This window comes from Lepidochelys olivacea (genome assembly GCF_965140295.1).
Source record: "Lepidochelys olivacea isolate rLepOli2 genome assembly, chromosome: 1".
In the NCBI taxonomy this organism is placed as follows: Eukaryota; Metazoa; Chordata; order Testudines; family Cheloniidae; genus Lepidochelys; species Lepidochelys olivacea.
Window position 1 is genome coordinate 101,314,181 of NC_140411.1, and position 25,724 is coordinate 101,339,904.

The 25,724-nt window shown below is 42.8% G+C and overlaps 1 protein-coding gene across 2 annotated transcripts in view; it reads left to right on the plus strand.

The window, feature by feature from the left end:
- The first annotated feature begins 5,751 nt into the window (after positions 1-5,751).
- The window catches only part of UBAC2 (UBA domain containing 2), a 163,659-nt gene continuing 143,686 nt past the window's right edge, over positions 5,752-25,724 (plus strand). The window contains exon 1 of one of the 2 annotated variants that reach the window (XM_084621083.1): positions 5,752-6,099. In XM_084621083.1, coding sequence (XP_084477209.1) covers positions 6,069-6,099 — 31 coding nt within the window. In that variant the 5' untranslated portion in view covers positions 5,752-6,068. The remainder of the gene's footprint in view (positions 6,100-25,724) is intronic. The other variant, XM_084621084.1, reaches the window with a different exon arrangement.

The window sequence follows — 25,724 nt, forward strand, 5'->3', positions numbered from 1 at the left end:
TTTTTTTTTATTTTATTTTTTTACTGAAACGGACCAGTATAGTTACTTCCTTTCCCATATGGGAATAGCTATGCTGGTACAAACCAATGAGGAGTCCGGTGGCACCTTAAAGACTAACAGATTTATTTGGGCATAAGCTTTTGTGGGTAAAAAACCCCAGTTCTTCAGATGCATGGAGTGAAAATTACAGATGCAGGCATAAATATACTGACACATGAAGAGAAGGGAGTTACCTTACAAGTGGAGAATCAGTGTTAATAAGGCCAGTTCAGTCAGGGTGGATGTGGTCCACTCCCAATAGTTGATGAGGAGGTGTCAATACCAAGAGAGGGAAAATTGCTTTTGTAGTGAGCCAACCACTCCCAGTCCCTATTCAAGCCCACATTAATGATGCTAAGTTTGCAAACGCATTGTAGCTCTGCAGTTTCTCTTTGAAGTCTCTTTTTGAATTTTTTCTGTTGAAGGATGGCTACTTTTAAATCTGTTATTGAATGTCCAGGGAGATTGAAGTGTTCTCCTACTGGCTTTTGTATGTTACCATTCCTGATGTCTGATTTGTGTCCATTTATTCTTTTATGTATGTCCAGTCTCCAGTTTGGCCAATGAAACTGGCAGAGGGGCACTGCTGGCACATGATGGCATATATCACATTAGTAGATGTGTAGGTGAATGAGCCCCTGATGGTTTGGCTCATGTGGTTGTGTCCTCTGATGGTATCCCTAGAGTAGATATGGGGACAGAGTAGGCAACGGGGTTTGTTACAGGGATTGGTTTCTGGGTTAGTGTTTCTGTGGAGTGGTATGTAGTTGCTGGTGAGTATTTGCTTCAGGGTGAGGGGGCTGTCTGTAAGTGAGGACTGGCCTGCTTCCCAAGGTCTGTGAGAGTGAGGGATCATTTTCCAGGATAGGTTGTAGATCGTTGATGTTGTGCTGGAGAGGTTTTAGTTGGGGGCTGTACGTCATGGTCGGTGGTGTTCTGTTATTTTCCTTGTTGGGCCTGTCCTGTAGTAGGGAACTTCGGACCAAATTCAGTTGTATCTTAGGGCTTGGCTGTAGACAACGGATCATGTGATGTGTCCTGGATGGAAGCTGGAGGCATGTAGGTAAGTATAGCGGTCAGTAGGTTTCCGGTATAGGGAGGTGTTTATGTGTCCATCACTTATTTGCACTATAGTGTCCAGGAAGTGGATCTCTTGTGTGGACTGGTCCAGGCTGAGGTTGATGGTGGGGTGGAAATTGTTGAAATCCAGGAGGAATTCTTCAAGGGCCTCCTTCCCGTGGGTCCATATGACGAAGATGTCATCAATGTAGCGCAAGTAGAGGAGGGACGCTAGGGGACGAGAGATGAGGAAGCTTTGTTCTAAGTCAGCCATAAAAATGTTGGCATTTTGTGGGGCCATGCTGTTACCCATAGCAGTGCCACGGACTTGAAGGTGTAAGTTGTCCCCAGATCTGAAATGGTTGTGAGTGAGGATAAAGTCACAAAGCTCAGCCACCAGGTGTGCCGTGGCCTCATCAGCGATACTGTTCCTGACAGCTCTGTAGTCTATCCTCACGTGGAATATTGGTGTAAAGAGCTTCTATATCCATGGTGGCCAGGATGGTGTTTTCAGGAAGATCACCAATGCATTGTAATTTTCTCAGGAAGTCGGTGGTGTCTCGAAGATAGCTAGGTAGCGTAGGATCTGAGGAGAGACTTCAAAACAGACTTCAAAGAGAAACTGCGGAGTTAAAATTCATTTGCAGATTTAACCCCATTAATTTGGGCTTGAATAGGGACTTGGAGTGACTGGCTCACTACAAAAGTAATTTTCCCTCTCTTGGTATTGACACGTCCTCATCAATTATTGGGAGTGGACCACATCCATCCTGACTGAATTGGCCTTATTAACACTGGTTCTCCACTTGTAGGGTAACTCCCTTCTCTTCATGTGTCAGTATATTTATGCCTGCATCTGTAATTTTCACTCCATGCATCTGAAGAAGTGGGGCTTTTTACCCACAAAAGCTTATGCCCAAATAAATCTGTTAGTCTTTAAGGTGCCACTGGACTCCTTATTGTTTTTGTGGATACCGACTAACACGGCTACCCCTCTGATACTTTATACCAATATAGCTCTGGCCACACTAGGAGGACTACTAGTGGCACCTTAGAGACTAACCAATTTATTTGAGGTGCCACTAGTCCTCCTTTTCTTTTTGCGAATACAGACTAACAAGGCTGCTACTCTGAAACTAGGAGGAATGTGCTGCTTTAACTATATAAGTATAGCCCTCAAAAGATAGTCCTCTTCCAGTTTCAGGTGAAATAATTTAGTATCCACTATATTTCTGTAAGGAAACTTCCACAGAGTTATTTTACACCATATATGTGTGTAGTTTTCTCTTGAGCAAAATGTGCTTCTTATATCTACTGATCTAAAGCCAAAAAAAGGATGGCATAATAATTCAGAAATAAAACGTTTTTCATACAAGTGTGCGATAACATATTTTAAAGATTCAGTAATATGTTTACAGAATTACACAACAACCTTAAATAATGGCAAATGGGTCAAAAGGCAACTTGTGACACCTGGGGGAGTCTCTAGCTTTTAAGGCGGCAATATTGACCACTGTGGAGGAGTTTGGTATATTATGTGCCAGCACCATTACTAATGCTATTTCACTTTGCTTGTAGATTATAATAAATAAGGCCCCAATCAGCAAATCACTTAAGTACTTGCTTACGTCCATTCCTGTTCAACAAAACACAGGCTTAAATCCTTCAGAGACGTAATTGTATTGATTTCCATCCAACTCCTGAACTGAATGTTAAGAATCATTTGCCACACATCAAAATTGTCTCGTAAAAGAAAAGTTTCTCTCCACATGCCTACCTTGCAGGAGCAACAGTCTAGGGGAACCTTCAAAACTGAGCCTGAAGTCTCTGTTATCAGAACTGTAAGCCCCAAATTGGAGTTTCTCTTGTCTCTCCATACTGCAACTCCTTACAGAGAAATAAAAACAGATGTTTTTATTTAGTGCAGCAATGTAGTATTCTCTACCCCATTCCATACAGGTATTGCGAAGATTTCAGGCTATAATCTCATTTTCATTAAGGCCATTTTACAATATTTTGGCAGCATAAGATGCACAGTCTTTAACTTTTTATAGAGTCTTCCCATGACTGCTTTCAAACTTTAGTTATTTACAGCTAGTTCAGTATCTTACAGGAAAATTTAAGAAATGTATCTAATATTATGGTCTAAATTTCTAAATTTGGTAGTATTTGAAAATATATTATCTTGAAACATTTTAAGTTTTTGATTAGTGGGTATTTTGTGCTGTACCAGATGAGATCCATTCTCAGTGCTGTATAGTGACATGCTAATTTAACACACAGGTTTCCATTTTTATTGCACACACAAACCCACACTTTCTTGCTCCCTTTCTACCATCTCCATCAGTCGGATACATATGTGTACATTGATCACAGCATAAGTCTTGTTCTCAGACCTCTAAGGATATATCTACACTCTACACCCATGGCTGACCCAGGCCAGCTGACTCAAGCTCGCAGGGCTCAGGCTAAGGGAATGTTTAATTGCAGTGTAGACTTCCCAGCTCAGGCTGGAGCCCAGGTTTTAGGACTATGCGAGGTGGGAGGGGCTCACAGCTCAGGCTGCAGCTCAAGCCTGGAAGTCTACACTGCAATGAACTGCCGGTTTTTATTTGCAGAGTAGACATATCCTAACTTACTCTCCAGCCTCTGAAAATTGCAATATGGTGGACTGTAACCAGTAGAAAAGTCTGATAGAAGTCTGATACAATAACTTCTTTATGTTAAATAATTACCTAGGGCCATTCTAACACGAGTAGTATTTCCACAACCACTTGGCAACTTCATTCAAACTTGGTGTCATAAAAATATCAGCTTTTTGGTGATACCAAGTCTGAATGAAATTGGTTACAAAAGTCTGCAGTGTTGTAATTGCCTCAGCTTCAAATGAGACAATTACAAATGTTAATTTTAACTGTATTATTTTAATAAGATTCATCTTGAGAATGACAGAATTAAAGAAAATATTTTCTTGTAGAATGTGCATCAAGGATGAAGCATTATAATGGAAAGCCCAAACCCATATATTAATAATCTGGTCCTTTATGGGTGCAGTGAAATAATCTCAAAATTTCAAAAATCTATTTTTTTCTGTATTTTTTCAGGTCTGTGAGTACTAATCTGCATAATTCTCAGGCAGATGTAAAGGTTAAGTAATTCTTCATGAACCCTCCTGTTTCATGTACCATGTGCTGGGTAATGACAAGAAAAAGTTCCATGCTTTTAAAAGGAAACTGGCTCTATATTAAGAAAACTATTTGCAGAGATGCTGCAACCACAGCTAATGTTTCAGCCATGTGCATACAGAATGAAGTCCTGGTACCTCCTCCAAACTTTTTTGTTCTGCACCTTGTACTCCTCCTCCCAAGCTCCATGCAGGTTGCTACAATTTTTATATTGCAAATCAGAAGAACTGAAAAAAATAGTTGAAACAGCAATTAATTCAGTTTAGGGCTATATTTAGTCTGCTTTGGGGATCAAAAAGAATCCCCTGTACCAAAGATACTAAGCTGTAAAAATACAATTCTGCTGAAATCAAACAATTTCTTAGATATACTTCTTCTTAGTTCCAGTACATTCAGCAACAAAACAAATAAGGACAACAGCATTTTCCAATTTATTTAGCAAACAACTTCACCAGATTATTTGTGTCCATTAAGGAAGTAACAGATCTGGCTTGGTGTGTCAGCCTCTATCAACAACAACAAATTTCTACTTATGCCTGTATTATCATCTTTGTCCTCTCATTTTTCAAAGCTAACTATGAAACACTTTTTCTCACTTACTTACCATACTATGAAAAGGCTATCAAGGCTGATAGGCGAAATATTTGACTTATCTGTTGATTACAATGGGAAGCATGAACACCAGAACATAACTCAGTGTGTTTGATGACAGGGAACAGGACTTTTGTACAATTCTACTTTGCTGTCAGCAAACTAAAACAGGGAAGATATCTGGGCATACCGCAAAAAGTCCAGCATTCAAATGTGCATGCACATGTTTGCAATTACAGACAACTATCCACTGTTTATTTATTGAAGTGATAAAGCAAGTAGTTTTATTCAGTATTTTCTATTTATTATAGGCATTTGAATGGGGAACTGATTTTTAAAAATCAAATTTTATATTATGTGGTAAATTACAAAGGGTATTATTGCATCCTTCATTTTTTCGTTTATGAAAAGCCCAAGGATGAAGTTAGCAGGGCGGCATCATGAACAATTTACTTCCTCTTTTGAAGTACCACAAACTAGGCTCTTACCAACCACTGTCTTTTTAAGTTTAAAAGAGGCCTATTCCATATGTAAATATCTTTCCAACTTCAGGCTCTGATCCTGTGAGAACTTAATTTGACTTCAGTAGGGCTAGTCACAGTGCATTAAGTTAAGCACCTGTGTAGCCTGTGCAGGATGGGGCCTTCGTCCGTGCACACTTCTGTTGTCTAATACATTAAGTACAGTTACAGCCAGCTTGCCGGAGCCTCTGAAAGCCGCCGCCCCCCCGCCCAAAGCAAGGGTGCCTACGGCAGGGGCAGCAGCGGGGAACTCGTCCCCCTCGGGGAGTGGCTGGGCGTTGGGTCCGCACAGCGCAGGGGAAGGTCACAGACCCAACGGTTAGTAAGGCGGGGAAGTTGCCCCAGGGCAGGGGCGATTCAGGAGCGTAACCCCAGTGCGCGGGCCGGGGAGCAGGGCGAGATCGGCGGCAGCTGGAGCGACGGCGGCTCCCGCCCTCTCCGCCTCAGGCGGCCTGCGGGGAGGCGGCGGGACCGGAAGAGGGCGCCGGGGATTCACGGACGGCGCGGTTTGGCCCATCCCGGCCGCCTTACAGCTCGTCCCCGGGACCCGCCGAGCCTCCTCGGGCTGGCTCCGACCTTCTGGGGCTTCTCGGGAGACTCCCCGGCGGGCTGGGCCGGTCGCCGGCGTCGCCGCCGCCCCCGCCCTCCTCCTCCCGCCTCCAACCCCGGGACCATGTTCCCCAGCACCGGCTCCAACGGGCTGTGTAAGTATCGGGAGCCCCCGGCCCGAGGGGCGGTTGCTCGGGCAGTGTCCGCGTTCCGGGGGGGGAGGGGAGGCGCCGCGAGCCCCGGCCCCCAGGAGACCCCCCACCCCGCTCCCGGCGCCCCCGGGCAGGCGGGAGCTTCTGGGGCGTCTAGAGAAGGCGCCTCCGCTTGGGGGCCTTTCCGCTCCGCTCTGCGTCTTGTCCCTGCCGTGGGCTCTGGAGCCGGGTTTCGCTCTGTGTGCGCGGTCACCCGTGGTTCCCCTCGCAGCACCAGCATCAGTGGGAACAGCCTCCTCTCTCCTCCCCGCAGAGATGCTGCTTTGAAAGCGGAGCACAGTTTGGTTTAATTGTCCTAATCTAGTTCTCCCTTTCCCCCTCCTTCCTCTTACTGAAGTTAATTGTGTGTTGCCCACCATCTGTATCACAATAACGCCTATGCTAGGAAAACTAGCTCCCATCTAGTATTGACGTGATCTTAAAACACTGGGTGACCCATGGCTTAGCCTGGATCTATATATGCCAGACAAGCTGGTTATAGACTACTTTTGCAGCCACATTTCAGCTTCATGTAAAGGGACTCTCAACTTACAAAAAAAACCCACACTTCTTTCTGCAAATAAAGTAACTTACTGTTGTTCAGAGTTGACAAGGAGCTGACTGAGGAGGTATCTGAGCCATTAGCAATTATCTTTGAAAAGTCATGGAAGACAGGAGAGATTCCAGAAGACTGGAAAATATATATAGTGCCCATCTATAAAAAGGGAAATAAGGACAACCCCGGGGGAATTACAGACCAGTCAGCTTAACGTCAGTACCGGGAAAGATAATGGAACAAATAATTAAGTAATCAATTTGCAAACACCTAGAAGATAATAAGGTGATAAATAACAGTGAGCATGGATTTGTCAAGAACAAATCATGTCAAACTAACCTGATAGCTTTCTTTGATAGGGTAACAAGCATTGTGGATAGTGGGGAAGTGGTAGATGTGGTATATCTTGATTTTAGTAAGGCTTTTGATACTGTCTCGCATGACCGTCTCATAAACAAACTAGTAAAATACAACCTAGATGGAGCTACTGTAAGGTGGGTGCATAACTGGTTGGAAAATTGTTCCCAGAGAGTAGTTATCAGTGGTTCACAGTCATGATGGAAGGGCCTAAGGAGTGGGGTCCTGCAGGGATTGATTCTGGGTCTGGTTCTGTTCAATATTTTCATCATGATTTAGATAATGTCATAGTATACTTATAAAGTTTGCAGATGATACCAAGCTGGGAGGGGTTGCAAGTGCTTTGGAGGATAGGATTTAAAATTCAAAATGATCTGGACAAACTGGAGAAATGGTCTGAAGTAAATAAGATGAAATTTAATAAGGGAAAATGCAAAGTACTCCACTTAGGAAGGAACAGTCAGTTGCCACACATACGAAATGGGAAATGACTGCCTAGGAAGGAGTACTGTTGAAAGGGATCTGGGGGTCCTAGTGGATCACAAGCTAAATATGAGTCAACAGTGTAACGCTGTTGCAAAAAAAGCAAACATCGTTCTGGGATGTATTAGCAGGAGTATTGTAAGCAAGCCACAAGAAGTAATTCTTCCACTCTACTCCACGCTGATTAGGCCTCAGCTGAAGTATTTTGTCCAGTTCTGGGCGCCACATTTCAGGAAAGATGTGGACAAATTGAAGAAAGTCCAGAGAAGATCAATAAAAATGATTAAAGGTCTAGAGAACATGACCCGTGATGGAAGATTGAAAAAACTGGGTTTGTTTGGTCTGGAGAAGAGAAGACTGAGAGGGCACATGATAACAGTTTTCAAGTACATAAAAGGTTGTTATAAGGAAGAGGGAGAAAAATTGTTCTTCTTAACCACCCTGACAGTTAGGAAGTTTTTCCTCAGGTCCAACCTAAACCGCCCTTGCTGCAATTTAAGCCCATTGCTTCTTGTTCTGACCTCAGAGGTTAAGCACTGGAATAAATTGCCTAGGGAGGCTGTGGAATCTCCATCACTGGGGATTTTTAAGAGCAGGTTGGACAAATACCTGTCAGGGATGGTCTAGATCAGAGATGAGCAATCTTTTTGCCTTGAGGGCTACATCAGGTTTGCGAAACTGTATGGAGGGCTGGGTAGGGACAGATGTGCCTCCCCAAACAGCCTGACCCCTGCCCCCTATCCATCCCCTCCCACTTCCCTGTCCCCTGACTGACCCCCCCAGAACCCCTGACCCATCCGACCCCCCCCTGCTCCTTGTCCCCTGATCACCCCCTCCTGGGACCCCCTATCTGCCCCCTGGGACTCCACCCCCTATCCAACCCTCCCTGTCCCCTGACTGCCCCAACCCCCGTCCACACCCCTGCCCCCTGACAGTCCCCCCGCCCCGGGGACTCCCACACCTATCCAACTGTTCCCTGTCCCAACTTCCCCCCGGGACCTTTTGCCCCTTATCCAACGCCCCCCCCCTTACCATCCTGCTCAGAGCAGCAGGAGCTTGTAGCCCTGCCGGAGCCAGCCATGCCACCTGCGCTGCCCGGCAGGAGCGGCAGGCCAGAGCGCTGGTGGCATGGTGGCATCGCTGTGGGGGAGGGGCCGGGGGCTAGCCTCCTCAGCCGGGAGCTCAGGGGCTGGGCAGGCCAGTCCTGCAGGCCATAGTTGGCCACCTCTGGTCTAGATAATACTTAGTCCAGCCTTGAGTGCAGGGGACAGGACTAGATGACCTCTCAAGGTCCCTTCCGGTTCTATGATTCTGTGAAATTAGAGGGGGCAGGTCTCTCAGTTTCAGTGTGCATTTGACTGCACTTTGTACAATTGGTTCCACAGTTTCCTCCTGTGAAATATCAGCTATTTCCGACCTTGCAACTGACTGTACATGGGTTCAGGAGTCCACCAATAAAGAGTCTGTTGCCCTGACTAGGCAAGTTCCCCTCTTGTTTGTGTGGGTCTTTCATGTAATAAGGAATAGAAAAATATTTTTGAAAATAGGAAAATGTTATAAAAACTAGTGTAATTTAGGCATAAATGTAGTCTTTAACTTTTTTAAAGTGACTAGATGTCAAGTTGATGTTAGAGAGACAAGGTGGATGAGGTAATATCTCTTATGGGATCAGCTTCTGTTGGTGAGAGAGACAAGCTTACAAACTTACACAGAGCTTTTCTTGAAAGTCTCTTTCACCAACAGAAGCTGGTCCAAGAAAAGATACTGTCTCACCCACCTTGTCTCTCTTAATATTTTGGCACCAGAATTGCCACAACACCACGTCAAGTTGATGTGTTGTTTTAAACAAGCTCAGAGAAGATGTACGTTACAAAAAATTAACTGTGTTTAAAATGACAGTAAAGAGTTCAATTAGCTGACACAATGTGGATTATGACATTACACTCAATGTAGACCAGAGCAAATTATGGTCAGGACTGTGTCATCTAACTGGATTCTTTACAACCCTGTTAAATGATGCACAAGTTTTTTAATGAAGACAAGCCCTTAGTGTGAGCAGATAAGTATTGCAGTTTATTCGAAATACAGAATATCTTGGCTCCTTAAACTGGCACTGCAGGGTGTGGGGGAATTTTTCCCCCCGATGATTCTCTTACTGCTTTACTTATTGAAAAAATTGAAGTTGCAAATCACAAATGGAGGGCAGACAAGGAGAGCCTTCACATGTACTTGTGTGTATGCACGTGTGTGTGTATGCACATACACATATGCATACAAAGAAGGTATGTGTGTATATATATGCACACACACATTTTATGTACTTCCTAATCTGAGTTAAATTAAGAGCAGTAGTATGCACATCCGTTTTTCTTAGATGGTGCACGTTAGGCTATTGATTTAGGGCTGGTCTACACTTAAAAATTTTGCTGGCATAGTTGGTTAGGAGTGTGAAAGAAATCGCACTTCTAACTGACATAGCTATGCTAGCAAAAGCCCTAGTATAGATGCAGTTTATACTGTCAAAGAAAAGGTTTTAGTCATTTATTTTATGTAATTTTGAGGGCATAGCAAAACAACTCTTTTGTTGTTATAAGCTGAGTCTCCTCTAGAAATCTTTGCCAGTATAGCTTTCTACAGTAGACAAGGCTTTACAAAAAACTATTCAGTGCTTGTGATTGCTGGTGGTGATGTTCTTGCCTTTGTCACAACAATATAAGGTTAAATTTCTGTTTGAAATCGTCTAAAGCAAAAAATAGTTATCTTTAACCAATACTGCAATGCTGAAGTTTTTAATGCACAGCTATTAGTTATCTGATGAAGTAAAAACATTTTTAAAGAGCACATTAGAAGTGCATCTGCTAGTAAAAACACTCATATGGGTGAATAACTTTAAACCCGATGAATAAAATTCCTTCTGACTTTCAAAAGCTAAGATAATCTTGGACTGAGAATATGTTAGACTCAGAACTAACTTTCTGGGAAAGTAGCAAGTGAATGAAAACAGGGGGTTATAATGAAAAGACATTCTGAACCAAAAATTGAATGTTATGCCTATGACACTATTCACATATTAAAGGCAAATCCACATTACAAATTCTGTCAGTTTAGGAATGTGGTAGTTCCCTAATGTTTTGGAGTTGCCTGTGTAGATGAGACTAAACCATGTATTACTATTTTATCAAATTATGTTATCACCTTTACTTTTTATGGCCATGCATACAATTGAGATTTTTAGAGAAAAAAATTCACATCAGTGACATCTCTAGTGCAGTAAAGGTATAGACACAGTGGTAAAAATGTCAGGAGCTGCTGGAGCCTTCTCTAGTTTAGAGTTATCAATGGTGAGAATTTTTTTTTTTAATTCCAAGTGTACGCATGGCATAAAAAGACTAGGGTTCTAACAGTTTGGTAACATGGCTGTTCTGTTTGGTCTAGATCAGGGATTGGCAACCTTTAGCACGCGGCCCATCAGGAAAATCCTCTGGCGGGCCGGGACGGTTTGTTTACCTGCAGCGACCGCAGGTTCGGCCAATCGCAGCTCCTGTTGACTGCAGTTTGCTGTTCCAGCACATCCCTCTGCCCATGCCGCTTCCCACAGCCCCCATTGACCTGGAACGGCGAATTGTGGCCAGCAGGAGCTGCAATCGGCCAATCCTGCGGACGCTGCAGGTAAACAAACCGTCACAGCCCGCCAGCGGATTTCCCTAATGGGCCATGTGCCAAAGGTTGCCGATTCCTGATCTAGAGAACCTATTATACCAGTTCTTTCCAATCTATTTTCTTGTGTCAATAGGAGTCTAGAAAATGTTCTAAGAACCATACTGTAAGGTTCTGGCCATTCCCCACAAAGGACCCACTGCTACACCCAAAGTCTTTTCCAGGCACTTCATTTCTCAAATGTAGGTAAAACCCCTCACATGAGCCAGCAATGCCCCTCTGCCATGTACATTGGCCAAACCAGACAGTCTCTACACAAAAGAATAAATGGACACAAATCAGACTTCAAGAATTATAACATTCAAAAACGAGTCGGAGAACCCTTCAGCCTCCCTGGACACTCAATTACAGACCTAAGTCTCAATTATTCAACAAAAAAACTTCAAAAACAGACTCCAATGAGAAACAGCAGAACTGGAATTAATCTGCAAACTCGACACCATTAAATTAGGCTTGAATAAAGTCTGGGAGTGGATGAGTCATTACAGTAACTAAAAACTATTTCCCCATACTAATTTTCCCCCTACTGTTACTCACATCTTCTTGTCAACTGTTTGAAACGGGCCATCCTTATTATCACTACAAAAGTTTTTTTTTCTCCTGCTGATAATAGCCCACCTTAATCGATTGGTCTCGTTAAGAGTTGGTATGGCAACCCCCATTTTTCATGTTGTCTATATATATATATATATGTCTTCCTACTCCTACTGTATTTTCCACTGCATGCTTCTGATGAAGTGGGCTTTAGCCCATAAAAGTTTATGCTCAAATAAATTTGTTAGTCTCTAAGGTGCCACAAGTCCTCCTTTTCTTTCTGCTGATACAGACTAACACGGTGACTGCTCTGAAACCTCACAAACACAGTTCCTCAGCCCCCTTGGGGCTGTAGTTCTTAGGGGATTTTCCCTTTTGCTTCTCTCAATTCCTTCTGCTTTGGGGCCTATTACAGGATTCCCCCATAGTGTGTTAACTGAGAAACATTGCCTCCCAGTGCTCACTCCCTGGAGATCCTGTTCTTCCAACAGGTTCCCAGGCCCCCCCATCTGTGGGGACTTCCAGCTTCTTCTGCTCCTGTTCCCACTACCCAGGCCTCCTGGCTTCTAACCTGTCTCCCTATTTCCAGGGAGCAAGTAGTGAGAGCCCCTTGTCTACTCCCTCTGACCCTTTCCTGACTAACTGTCAGGCATGATTTGCCCAGGTGCCTTCTCTTATAGTCCAACCGGGGCAAGTGGGAGAGTCAGCTGACCAGTCTGAAAGGGGCCAGTGTCATACTCAAATGACACACTCAAATATAGTGTTGGCTCATTCACGTGTTCTTTTAAATCATGTTAGAATCTGTATAAATAATGTATAATGTAATGATTTAATAATTATTTGAAATATGTTTCAAATATATTCCCCTTGTAAATCTAAGTGGTTGCTCTGTGCTACAATTTTTTTATTCATTTCTGCGATAGTGACAGGAAGATAATCAATGACTCTTGCTAGAGGTAATTAGCGCTTATGAATTGATTACTTTAAACTGTTCTCTCATCTACAACATTAGATAACTGAGTGATTCCTTTTAGATTAAAACACTAATGTGCATGTTCCTTGTATTTTAAATCCTTTCTTTTTCCTTAACTAATTTAGAGTAAAACAGAATAAATAACAGGAGACTGCATTTATAAGGCTGTAATTCCATACATGATATCTGTAGACAACATTTAACATGGGTGAAGTAGCTTATGTAAAGCTCTAAAGTGAAAATACATCCCAAGAATCCTCGACCCTCTTATTTTTACATAATATAAAGTTTTTAATCCATGCCTTATTCAGGCTTACTTTTGACCTTTATCTGAATAGTGCCTCTTTTTTTCCCCATCCCTCCCACCCTTGTCCCTCCAAGTTCACATGCTGCAGCCTCTGCATTCTCTAGCAGCAGTGTTTGATAACTAAATATCAGACAAAATTGTGCTGTAAATCATAGGGAGAGCATGAAGGGAATTAGATTTTTAGAAAGTAGCATGCTAAAAAAAGTAATTTTTTTCCCAACATAAGCCCTGGTCATAAAGAATAACGTAATCACAATATCAAACTTTTAATGAAAGGAAAAGAGTTATTACGGAAAACCATCAAATGTGGTGGAATGGAGAAATTAATATCCATTTAAAACAAATGAAGATTACATTCATATGTCTGTCTAAGTTCATTGTTTTAAATCTAAATTGAAGACTTGCCCTGTGGATTGTTGATTATCTGTGCTTTAAGGAGGAGGCTTGATCTTTGTATTTATTCCTATCATTTTAAATGTTCATGGGAATGGCACTCATAAATAGTTCTTATTTATATTGAATTTCACATCCCAAAGCCTCTAGGTGCCTAACAAAATGTAATTTAAAAATAATAAAATTCAAATAAAACATAACAAAGTAAATGCTCTATTAAAAGTTAAACTACTAATGGACACTCCAAATATTTATTCAGTCATGAAGAAGAGGAGATAATGATGAGTTTGAATTTGAATTGGCAGTTGCTGCTGGACTGTAAGCTGCCCACATGCTTTTTCCAAGTAAGCTTGGGATGTAGATTCTATAGGTTTTCTTGGTGATATGAAAGGAAAAGCAGTTAAAATTTGGGAGTATCTGTTGCTGAGAGCATTACGAAAGTCTCAGACATTTCTGGTGGGTAAACTGAAGAGCTTGGGATATTCTATCTACTACCCAAGATCCATAAACCTGGAAATCCTGGGTGCCCCATCGTCTCAGGCATTGGCACCCTGACAGCAGGATTGTCTGGCTATGTAGACTCCCTCCCCAGGCCCTACGCTACCAGCACTCCCAGCTACCTTCGAGACACCACTGACTTCCTGAGGAAACTACAATCCATCGGTGATCTTCCTGATAACACCATCCTGGCCACTATGGATGTAGAAGCCCTCTACACCAACATTCCACACAAAGATGGACTACAAGCTGTCAAGAACACTATCCCTGATAATGTCACGGCTAACCTGGTGGCTGAACTTTGTGATTTTGTCCTTACCCATAACTATTTTACATTTGGGGACAATGTATACCTTCAGATCAGTGGCACTGCGATGGGTACCCGCATGGCCCCACAGTATGCCAACATTTTTATGGCTGACTTAGAACAACACTTCCTCAGCTCTCGTCCCCTAACGCCCCTACTCTACTTGCGCTATATTGATGACATCTTCATCATCTGGACCCATGGAAAAGAAGCCCTTGAGGAATTCCACCATGATTTCAACAATTTCCATCCCACCATCAACCTCAGCCTGGTCCAGTCCACACAAGAGATCCACTTCCTGGACACTACAGTGCTAATAAACGATGGTCACATAAACACCACCCTATACCAGAAACCTGCTGACCGCTATTCCTACCTACATGCCTCCAGCTTTCACCCTGACCACACCACACGATCCATCGTCTACAGCCAAGCTCTACGATACAACCGCATTTGCTCCAGCCCCTCAGACAGAGACAAACACCTACAAGATCTCTATCAAGCATTCTTACAACTACAATACCCACCTGCGGAAGTGAAGAAACAGATTGATAGAGCCAGAAGAGTACCCAGAAGTCACCTACGACAGGACAGGCCTAACAAAGAAAATAACAGAAGGCCACTAGCCGTCACCTTCAGCCCCCAACTAAAACCCCTCCAACGCATTATTAAGGATCTACAACCCAACACTCTCACAAATCTTGGGAGACAGGCCAGTCCTTGCCCACAGACAGTCCCCCAACCTGAAGCAAATACTCACCAGCAACCATGCACCACACAATAGAACCACTAACCCAGGAACCTATCCTTGCAACAAAGCCTGTTGCCAACTGTGTCCACATATCTATTCAGGGGACACCATCACAGGGCCTAATCACATCAGCCACACTATCAGAGGCTCGTTCACCTGCACGTCCACCAATGTGATATATGCCATCATGTGCCAGCAATGCCCCTCTGCCATGTACATTGGTCAAACTGGATAGTCTCTACGTAAAAGAATAAATGGACACAAATCAGATGTCAAGAATTATAACATTCATAAACCAGTCGGAGAACACTTCAATCTCTCTGGTCACGCGATTACAGACATGAAAGTTGCGATATTACAACAAAAAAACTTCAAATCCAGACTCCAGCGAGAAACTGTTGAATTGGAATTAATTTGCAAATTGGATACAATTAACTTAGGTTACCTTGCATAATGACTTAACCACTCCCAGTCTCTATTCAAGCCTATTTCCCTTGGCCCACCTTGATTATCATACACATTGTAAGGAGAGTGGTCACTTTAGATAAGCTATTACCAGCAGGAGAGTGGGGTGGGGGGAGGTATTTTTTCATGCTTTGTGTGTATAAAAGATCTTCTACACTTTCCACAGTATGCATCCGATGAAGTGAGCTGTAGCTTACGAAAGCTTATGCTCAAATAAATTGGTTAGTCTCTAAGGTGCCACAAGTACTCCTTTTCTTTTTGAAGAGCTTGAGTACATTTCCTAAAAGAGATCAGTTGATTCCATCCCTAAGAAGTGTTCAGTTGTTTAATTAATTTACCTTGACTGCCAGGTACTGAGAGGTTGCATTTTCAAATATCTAGACCAGGAGTAGTATAAGGTAAGGAAATGGTGATTGTAGGTCTACCTGAACTTATTTTGTTACTGTATAATGGGGCAGTTTTTGTCACGCTATAGTTAGGTGGAGCCAAGCTTTCTGTGTAAGAGCCATTTTTTCAAGAAATCCATGTGAGTATTGTGATTGTCTTGAAAATGGTTGTGCACCACTGGGGCCTTGGGTAAGGTTAGTGGGTCAAATTTGGGATCATTTGATAAAGGGGTTCCTAAGATCCTAATAGGATCTGTTGCTAAAAGTCTCAGATATTTCTGGTGTTGCCAGATGTTACCATCCTTTGAACCTTTTCCTAAGGGTTCCTACTGGAACATCACCTGCGCTTACCCCCGAGTGAGGCCTGTAGTGCTCTGACATGTATGCTACCAGGCTGCTAAAAATCCCCACAGCAAGAATAGATTGTTGTGCTTTGCTATTTGCACAACACACACCAAGCTGTAGTGTAGTATGCATACTGACAGGCAGTTATGCAAGTAATAAAATCGTCCTAAACCTAAAGCATCAGATTATTGCTTGGTTTAATATTACTTCATATTTTGTTCAGTAGTACCAGGAAGCTAGTGTGGAACATGTTAGACCCCATGTTTCCCGCAGTGTATGCGAATAGTAAGAAAATGATATGTTCTGTGGTTGGAGACAGAGGGGGATGCCGAGATGAGTTTCTGTGTGTTGGCTGACTTTAGCTCTGTTCCATTTTCCATTGAAAAAATTATTTTAAAAACAAAATGCTGTGCCTCCTTCAGCTCCTTACCAATTTAATCCTGCCACTTGGTAGCCTTGGTTGTAGTCTACATCTTTCTAAAGAAGGAACAAATGGGAGGGGACTGGTTCTAAGCTTAGCAGTATCTTTTTAAAATGGTTAAAAATGATCACCTCTTCAGGAGCCAAATCTGTTGCCTCTGCAGCACTCCCAAGTAGAGCTGGTCAGAAATTTTCCAGTGAAACATAGGATAGTTGGAAAATGCCCATTCGTTATAGTTATGGATACAATTTTCTCATGGAGGTCACAGATTCCATATCTTTAAGAGATGTCCGCGAGTTCTTCAGTTTGGCTTCAGCCTCAGGAGGCAGGGCAAGGGGAGGGAGTGCCACCTCCACCCTGGGACTCATCTCAGTGGGCCACCCAGCCTGTGGGTCAGTGTCAATGCGTCTTCGTTACACTATAATACTTTATTGTTAAATTGTTACACATTTTTTGGTCGCCCTGACCATACCCTGATTTTGTACATTTTTACTATGACTGTTCTGTGAATTTTGCCTAATTTTACTGTCACAAAATTGTATCCAGAGTTGTAGTAAAATGTTTTGCCAGATCTGTTACAAATTTGACAAAACTTTCACAAAATCATAGGCAGGTTTCTGTTGGAAACCTGTCAGTGTTCCAGGGTCCACACCTCCAGGTGGGAGCTGGTAGGGTTAAGGGAGCCTGCCAGCTGTGAAATTGACATTTCTGCCAGGTCCACCTCTGCTATTCAGTGTTGAGCAGCCCTGAAATGGTCAAGAATATCAGTTTTACAATTCATTTCAGGAACAGAATATTTCAGTGTTTCTTAAATGAAAAGTTTGGGGATATCTGGTTTTCCAGGACATTTTTGGTAAATTTGCTTTTGTTCCAAAATTGGAATAAAAGCATATTATTAAATACGGAAATTCCCTGTGAACCAAAATTCCCAAATTTCAGACAGCTCTACTTCCAAGCCCTTCTGACCTGGGGAACACAAGAGCAGGATGTAACCTAGATGTCTGACATGATAGTGCACATGTTAACCATTGGGTCACTATGCTGCTTCCCACATTTACAGTTAATTCACAAACTTTGGCTGAAAAAAACTGTTGCAACTGTGTCACTTCTCACTGTTTGCATTTGCCAACACTATAGTAAATCAGTCATCAAAATATGCTGTAAAGTGGTGACACCAGCAGCACCTGTATTCTTGTAAAAAGAAAAGGAGTACTTGTGGCACCTTAGAAACTAACAAATTTATTTGAGCATAAGCTTTCGTGAGCTACAGCTCACTTCATCAGATGCATGCAGTGGAAAATACAGTGGAGAGATTTTATATACACAGAGAACATGAAACAACGGGTGTTACCATACACACTGTAACGAGAGTGATCAGGTAAGGTGAGCTATTACCAGCAGGAGAGAAAAAAACCTTTTGCCGTGATAATCAAGGTGGGCCATTTCCAGCAGTTGACGAGAATTCCACTTCTGCAGTCTCTCGTTGGAGTCTGTTTTTGAAGTTTTTTTGTTGAAGAATTACGACTTTTAGGTCTGTAATCAAGTGACCAGAGAGATTGAAGTGTTCTCCGGCTGGTTTTTGAATGTTATAATTCTTGATGTCTGATTTGTGTCCATCGATTCTTTTATGTAGAGACTGTCCAGTTTGGCCAATGTACATGGCAGAGGGGCATTGCTGGCACATGATGGCATATATCACATTGGTAGATGTGCAGGTGAACAAGCCTCTGATAGCGTGGCTGATGTGATTAGGCCCTATGATGGTGTCCCCTGAATAGATATGTGGACACAGTTGGCAACGGGCTTTGTTGCAAGGATAGGTTCCTGGGTTAGTGTTTGTGTTGTGTTGTGTTTGGTTGCTGGTGAGTATTTGCTTCAGGTTGGGGGGCTGTCTGTAAGCAAGGACTGGCCTGTCTCCCAAGATCTGTAAGAGTGATGGGTCGTCCTTCAGGGTAGGTTGTAGATCCTTGCTGATGCGCTGGAGAAGTTTTAGTTGGGGGCTGAAGGTGATGGCTAGTGGCTTTCTGTTACTTTCTTTGTTGGCCCTGTACTGTAGTAGGTAACTTCTGGGTACTCCTCTGGCTCTGTCAGTCTGTTTCTTCACTTCAGCCAGTGGGTATTGTTGTAAGAACGCTTGTAAGTTGTAAGAACGCTTGATAGAGTTCTTGTAGGTGTTTAGTCTCTGTCTGAGGGGTTGGAGCAAATGTGGTTGTATCGTAGAGCTTGGCTGTAGAAATGGATCATGTGGTATGGTCTGGATGAAAGCTGGAGGCATGTAGGTAGGAATAGCGGTCAGTAGGTTTCCGGTATGGGGTGGTGTTTATGTGACAATCGCTTATTAGCACTGTAGTGTCCAGGAAGTGGATCTCTTGTGTGGACTGGTCCAGGCTGAGGTTGATGGTGGGATGGAAATGGTTGAAATCATGGTGGAATTCCTCAAGGGCTTCTTTTCCATGGGTCCAGATGATGAAGATGTTATCAATGTAGCACAAGTAGAATAAGGGCATTAGGGGACAAGAGCTGGACACAAATCAGAGACAAATGGACACAAATCAGACATCAAGAATTATAACATTCAGAAACCAGTCGGAGAACACTTCATTCTCTCTGGTCACTCGATTACAGACCTAAAAGTCTCAATTCTTCAACAAAAAAACTTCAAAAACAGACTCCAATGAGAGACTGCTGAATTGGAATTAATTTGCAAACTGGACACCATTAACTTAGGCTTGAATAAAGACTGGGAGTGGATGTGTCATTACACAAAGTAAAACTATTTCCCCATGTTTATTCCCCCCTCTCCCCACTGTTCCTCACATGTTCTTGTCAACTGCTGGAAATGGCCCATCTTGATTATCACTACAAAAGGTTTTTTTTCCTCTCCTGCTGGTAATAGCTCAATTTACCTGATCACTCTCGTTACAGTGTGTATGGTAACACCCACTGTTTCATGTTCTCTTTGTATATAAAATCTCCCCACTATATTTTTCACTGCATGCATCTGATGAAGTGAGCTGTAGCTCACGAAAGCTTATGCTCAAATAACTTGGTTAGTCTCTAAGGTGCCGCAAGTTCTACTTTTCTTTTTGCAGATACAGACTGACATGGCTGCTACTCTGAAACCTGTATTCTTGTAGTGTGACTATGCAGTATGCCTGAAGCTAAGGAAGTGGGAGCAGGAATCACTTTCTGAACCAGGGTATTTCAGTTGGCCATGTAATATTTTGTGCCAGCGATAGGTTTAGTTTTTGCAGGGTCTGTAGGAATGATGTCTTTTATGTCTTATTCCATCTCTTTAATAATAGTAGGACACTTCTACTGTCTTGAACAAATTCTGGAAAGTCATTAGCCATCTCTGAGTAATTTCAGTTCTGAACCGGATCTTGAAGCCATATTCCTGTCTGACTAGTGGAGTATTTCATTGATCCAGTGTGTCAACAAAGCTCTCTTACTATTTTTATGAAGGGTAAGGCCCTGATGCTTAGGTTAGTGTAAAATTCAGTGGACTTACGCTGATCTGGAGTTTTTCATCCAGACTTAAGTGCTTCACTGCCTATTCCACAGTTTCTTTTGTTTTTGGCAGAAATGTTTTGATTTATGTCCCTGGTTTGTGTGTGTGTGTGTGTGTGTAAATTTTACTCAGAAATGAAATACTTTCAGAGTTTTGTTTTAGGGAGACTAGAAAAGTAGATTCATTCCAAGGAAAACTTTCAGTGGTTTCCCTTTCTTCCACAGTCCTAATGAGAACCCCAAGCATATGGTAGCCAATTATACTTGTGCTGCTTGGGGATAGTTAGAATATCATGGAACTTTTAATGAGTAAAGTGTGATAATTTCTCTGTGATTCATTGTAACTGTGTAAACATTTTTCACAGTTTAAATATAAAAATGGGTAAAAATGACTATTAAAGGCAGTGGAAACTAAATTTTTAAAATTAGTTTCCATTATGACATGGAGACTAGTGGAGTTTCCTATACTGAATTGTATGGTGTGCGACTATCTTCTGGAATAGTAACATGGATGTTTTTTGTGTTGCATTTAAATTACAGTTGGGAGTGGAGAGGAGGGGAACGGAAATTTATCTTTCTGCTTGGGGAAAAAAAGTGGGGAAGACGCTCTCTGAAGAGCCCATTCATTTCTGGGAAGCTTATGTTTAATGATCCTACCAAATATTTGGCTGCAGTTTCTCCTTCTTCATCTCAATGTGTAAGCCGTGACTACAATGCTGCTCTGACCTGATGTTTGAAGGAATTGTCATTTGAGTGGGACTGTGGGAGTGCTATTGTGCTTCAAGACCTCTGAGCATCATCTCTGATGTTTGTAATCCCTTCTGGGCAAAAATGAGTTAGACCAAAGGTTATCCTTGCATCCAGGGGTGGCAGGTTTGTATAATTTTTTGTGGTGCCCAGAACAAGTCTTAAGCCTCCCCCCACCCCAACCTTGTAAGCCAATATATATTTTTTAAAATAGTGTAAAAATGGACTGGAAACAGTAAGCGTTTAACAGTTTCCCTTTATTGCATAATATTACGATCGTAAGAAAAATTTATTTAACTAAGAATATCAAATATAAATTAATACTCTTTTGAATACGGAAAGAACCAAGCACTCTTGGATCAATAACCCTCAAAAGAAAATACTTTCTAAAACTAAAACAAATATAGCCCCTTCTTTTGCGATGTTCTTCAGGAAGCAGCAAACACTTTTTGTTGTTGTTTGGTTCCTGAAATGAAGTCATCCAGGAGACTTGCAATGTCCAATTCAGAGGTAGAGTTCTTATGAATGTGCAGAAATGCCAAGTAATTTAGACGTTCTTGTCACATTGTCGTTCGCAAATAATTTTTCAGTCTGCGTAGGCAACTGAATGATTGCCCAATGGTGCAGGTTGTAGTCAGAATTGTGTAGAATATTTTCAGGAGAATTGTAGCTTCTGACAATATGTCACTCAAGCCTTTGTTTTGTTTCAGAAATTGCTTCACTTCGCTCACCGAATTAAGCTGGCAATTTCTCGATCTGCAAATATCACTCAACATTTCTATTGGGACAATGTCCTATTTCGAGCCATTTGCTGCATCAGTTATATGCTTCTCCAATTTTACTGTGAATATAAAGCTTTATGTTGAAAACCTCTGTTCAATGACAGCTTTGCAAGCATCAATGATCCCGACATATATTCGATGAAAGTACTCTTTGGGTCATTGAAGGTGTGAGGGAAGGCTTCCATGGTCGAGCCATCTCAGTGGCTTGCATTTTCTCAGGAGTGTAGGATCATCTAAATAAAGATTTCTTGCCTTCTCTACTGTTGTTTCCCAGAAGTGATTGTATGATTAGTCGGTGCCCATCCCACTCAACACCTCTTGCAACTGGCCAACTTTCTTCATAACACTTGCCAATGACATGTTTGGGCTTTGAATTTTTGCATTAACTTCTTCTACAGGATCCATGGCTTTCACAAGAACTGTTATTGTAAAGTACGTTGATAAGATTGAAGTTGCTTCGAGAATCCATTACATTTTGATCCAAATTCATCGGAAGAGTAACTAAATTCCTTTAGGCAGTTCATCATGGCCTCATAGTTGTGGAGCAGTGATTTAATGCTACTGATCCTTAGTGTCCATCTTGTTGGGCACAATGGTCATAAAGAAGGCTCCCCTTTGCTGTGAAAGCTTCCATACACTTTGGTGACTCCCTGAAGGCATTGATGAGATCTTTCACCTTCAAAAACATATCATGACATTCTTGAATATTATGCAGGGCATCCTGCGTGGCAAGGTGAAGGGAATGTGCAGTACAGTGCACAAATCCAGGTTTTCTCCCCACCTGGATTTGTGCTGGAAATGGCCCAACTTGATTATCATACGCATTGTAAGGAGAGTGATCACTTTAGATAAGCTGTTACCAGCAGGAGAGTGGGGTGGGGGGAGAGAGAACCTTTTGTAGTGGTAAACACCCATTTTTTCATGCTTTGTGTGTATAAAAAGATCTTCTGTACTTTCCACAGTATGCATCCGATGAAGTGAGCTGTAGCTCACGAAAGCTTATGCTCAAATAAATTGGTTAGTCTCTACCGTGCCACAAGTACTCCTTTTCTTTTTGCAACAACTAGGTTCATGAGCGTTTTTTTGAAGATAGTTTGCTGAGGAACATAGCAAAGAACAATTAAAGAGTGCTAGTGTTTTCAAGGAGCAGTTGCAGATGGCGGAGCACAGCTTCTAGGCTTGAGAAATGAGCACTGGCTAATGGGATCACATTGTAATACAGGTTTGGGATGACACATAGTGGCTTCAGAACTTGCAGATGCGAAAGGCCACATTCCTGAATCTGTGTGACAGGTTTGCTCCAGCCCTCCGGTGCAGGGACATCTGAATGAGAGTTGCACTGACTGTGGAGAGGCAAGTGGCAATAGCAGTTTGGAAGCATGCAGTGCCACGTTGCTACCACTCTAATTTTGGAGCTGGAAAATCTACATTGGGTGCTGCTGTCATACAAGCGTGTAGGGCTGCTAATCGTCTCCCGCTATGCAGGACTGTGAGTCTCAGCAGCATGCAGGACATAGTGGACGGATTTGCAGCAGTGGCGTTCCTGAACTGCGGTGGAGCGATAGGTGGCACACACATCCTTATTTTGGCATTAGCCCACCTTGCCACAGAGGGGCTACTCTTCTATGGTTATGCAAGCATTTGTGGATCACTGGGGATGCTTAGCCGATAACAATGTGGGCTGATCAGGGAAGACGCATGCCATTCGCACCTTTAAGAGCACAGGACTGTTGGGAAAGCTGAAAGCAGAGACATTCTTTCCTGACCAGCAGATTATCATTGCCAATACTGAAATGACAATAATGATTCTGAGGCATCAAGCGTTATCACTTGTTCCCCTGGCTCAGGAAGCTGGATACTGGCTACCTCGACAGCCTCAAAGAAAGATTCAGCTACTGGCTCAGCAGGTGCAGAATGACAGTTGAATGTGCTTTTGGTAGGCTGAAGGGACACTGGCAGTGCTTACTGACTAGACTGGATTTCACTGAGAAGAACAGCCCAGTGGATTATAGCTGCCTGTTGTGTCTTGCATAATATCTGAGGCAAAGGGGGAAAAGCTGCCACCAGGCTGGAGGGCCGAGGTTGAGCAGCTGTGTGACTTTGAACAGCCAAGACACAAGTGCTGTTACAAGAGCCCAACATGGAGCTATGTGTTGAGACAGGCTTTGAAAGAGCATTTTAGCAGTCAGCCACAGTAATGTTCTCTGCTGCTTTGATGGATTTGTTTGTCTTGTGTAATCTACAATATGTATTTGTTTCAGAGTAGCAGCCATGTTAGTCTGTATCCGCAAAAAGAACAGGAATACTTGTGGTGCCTTAGAGGCTAAATCTAATAAATTTGTTAGTCTCTAAGGTGCCACAAGTACTCCTGTTCTTAATATGTATTTGTGAGTCTTTGCCTGCTGGTATCTATTCTGTTGGGCCTGGAGCTTTGGGTGTTTCTGTGAATTGTGTGATGCTTGCTGTACATTTTTAAATATGGCTGAGTGTTTTCATGAAGCTATGAATTTTGTGGGGTTTGGTGTGCATTTAGCTGTTTGCCTTGACAATCACTATGCATTCTGCAATATTTGTTGTGAACTAATAAAGATAATTTGATTATCCCCAAAATAGCACTTGGAGTAGAGAAAAACAGTGTAGAAAATCCATGTGCAAAACCCCCCACATGCAGTGTTATACACATTTTTAGCATAATTTGACTAGAGTGAAAATTTTAAAATTAGAAAGTAAGGGTTTATGTCTGTTTGGCGTATGTGTAGCCACAACAGACTACATTTGTTTTCTCAATCATGGTTCTCTCAGGTCTGTATATGTGAAGTTGTGGTTTTCCTTGCTGTCCCCTGGCGTGGAGTGGTAGGGGTTATGGGGGTGTCCCACGTATGCCCCCAGAACACCTGACCCTGATGAGGAGAAAGAAGAGGACTAGGAATGACATGGTCTGCAAGCCAGTACTGCATCAGACTACGAACCAAGAGCTACAAGGGCCAATATGACCGACAGCTTGGAGAACAACAGAGGACAGGAGAAAGGCAGTGCTAGCAGGACAAGTGGTAGAAAATACAAGAGAACATGAAGGTTCTTCTCAGGCAGCAATTCCAAATGCTGCAGACCCTGGTTTGACGTACAGGATCAAAAGTCCCAAACTCTCCACCAGTTGCAGTCTTTGGAGAACTTCATGTTTGCTGCTCACTACTCCCCACAACATATCATGTGGCATCACAAGTCAAAGATGCCATGCCAGAAGCTGCTGATAAAAACAGACAGTTGTCCCATGGATTTACAGTCACATGGGAGTTTCCTTCCCCTTTATCGGGTTCATCCGCCCTCACGTGACGGGTCTGTTTAGACTTTGGTGGAGACTTGAACAGGCACTGGCTCATGGCATGACTGGGGTTCCCTGCCACATCCTCCTTGCCCCCTTCCTCCTCTTCGTTGCTGTTTGTGGCAGGGGTCTCGTGCTGCTCCTCTGAGGTATCGAGAATCTGTATGGTACTGTTGGGGTCTCCACCAAGTATGGCAAGCAATTGGTTGTAAAAGTGGCAGGTCTTTGGTACAGCACCATATCTATTGTGGTGCTCCCTGGCCTTGTGTTATTCTTCGCAAAGTTCTTTTGCTTGCACACTTACTACTGCTGATCCCTGTCATATTCCTTTGCATGGGAAATGTAGGCAGTCTACTCATAGATGTTTACATTTCTACGGCTGGCCCTTGGTTATGCCTGCACAGCCTCTTCTCCTCACAGGCCCAGGAAATGCAGTATTTCCGATCTACTCCAGGCAGGAGAACATGTGGCTCCTCTCTGTGTGCGTGGCGGCAATATAGTCGGTTGAGTAGGTGCACACTTCATAAATGATCTGCTAGGTGTGCTTGCTGAGGTAGGTGTTCCAAAAACACGCAGGGGGCTTTCAAGGTGTGGGGGTGGCTTCTGGGCTCTATGACTCCAGGGCAATAGAGTTTAAAATTGTGTCCACAGAAGTCAGTCACAGGGAATGGGGCGTTGTGGAGTAGCTGCTGGAAGACTGCTAGAGTCGACACAGGTCATGCTAAGTAGGTCAGT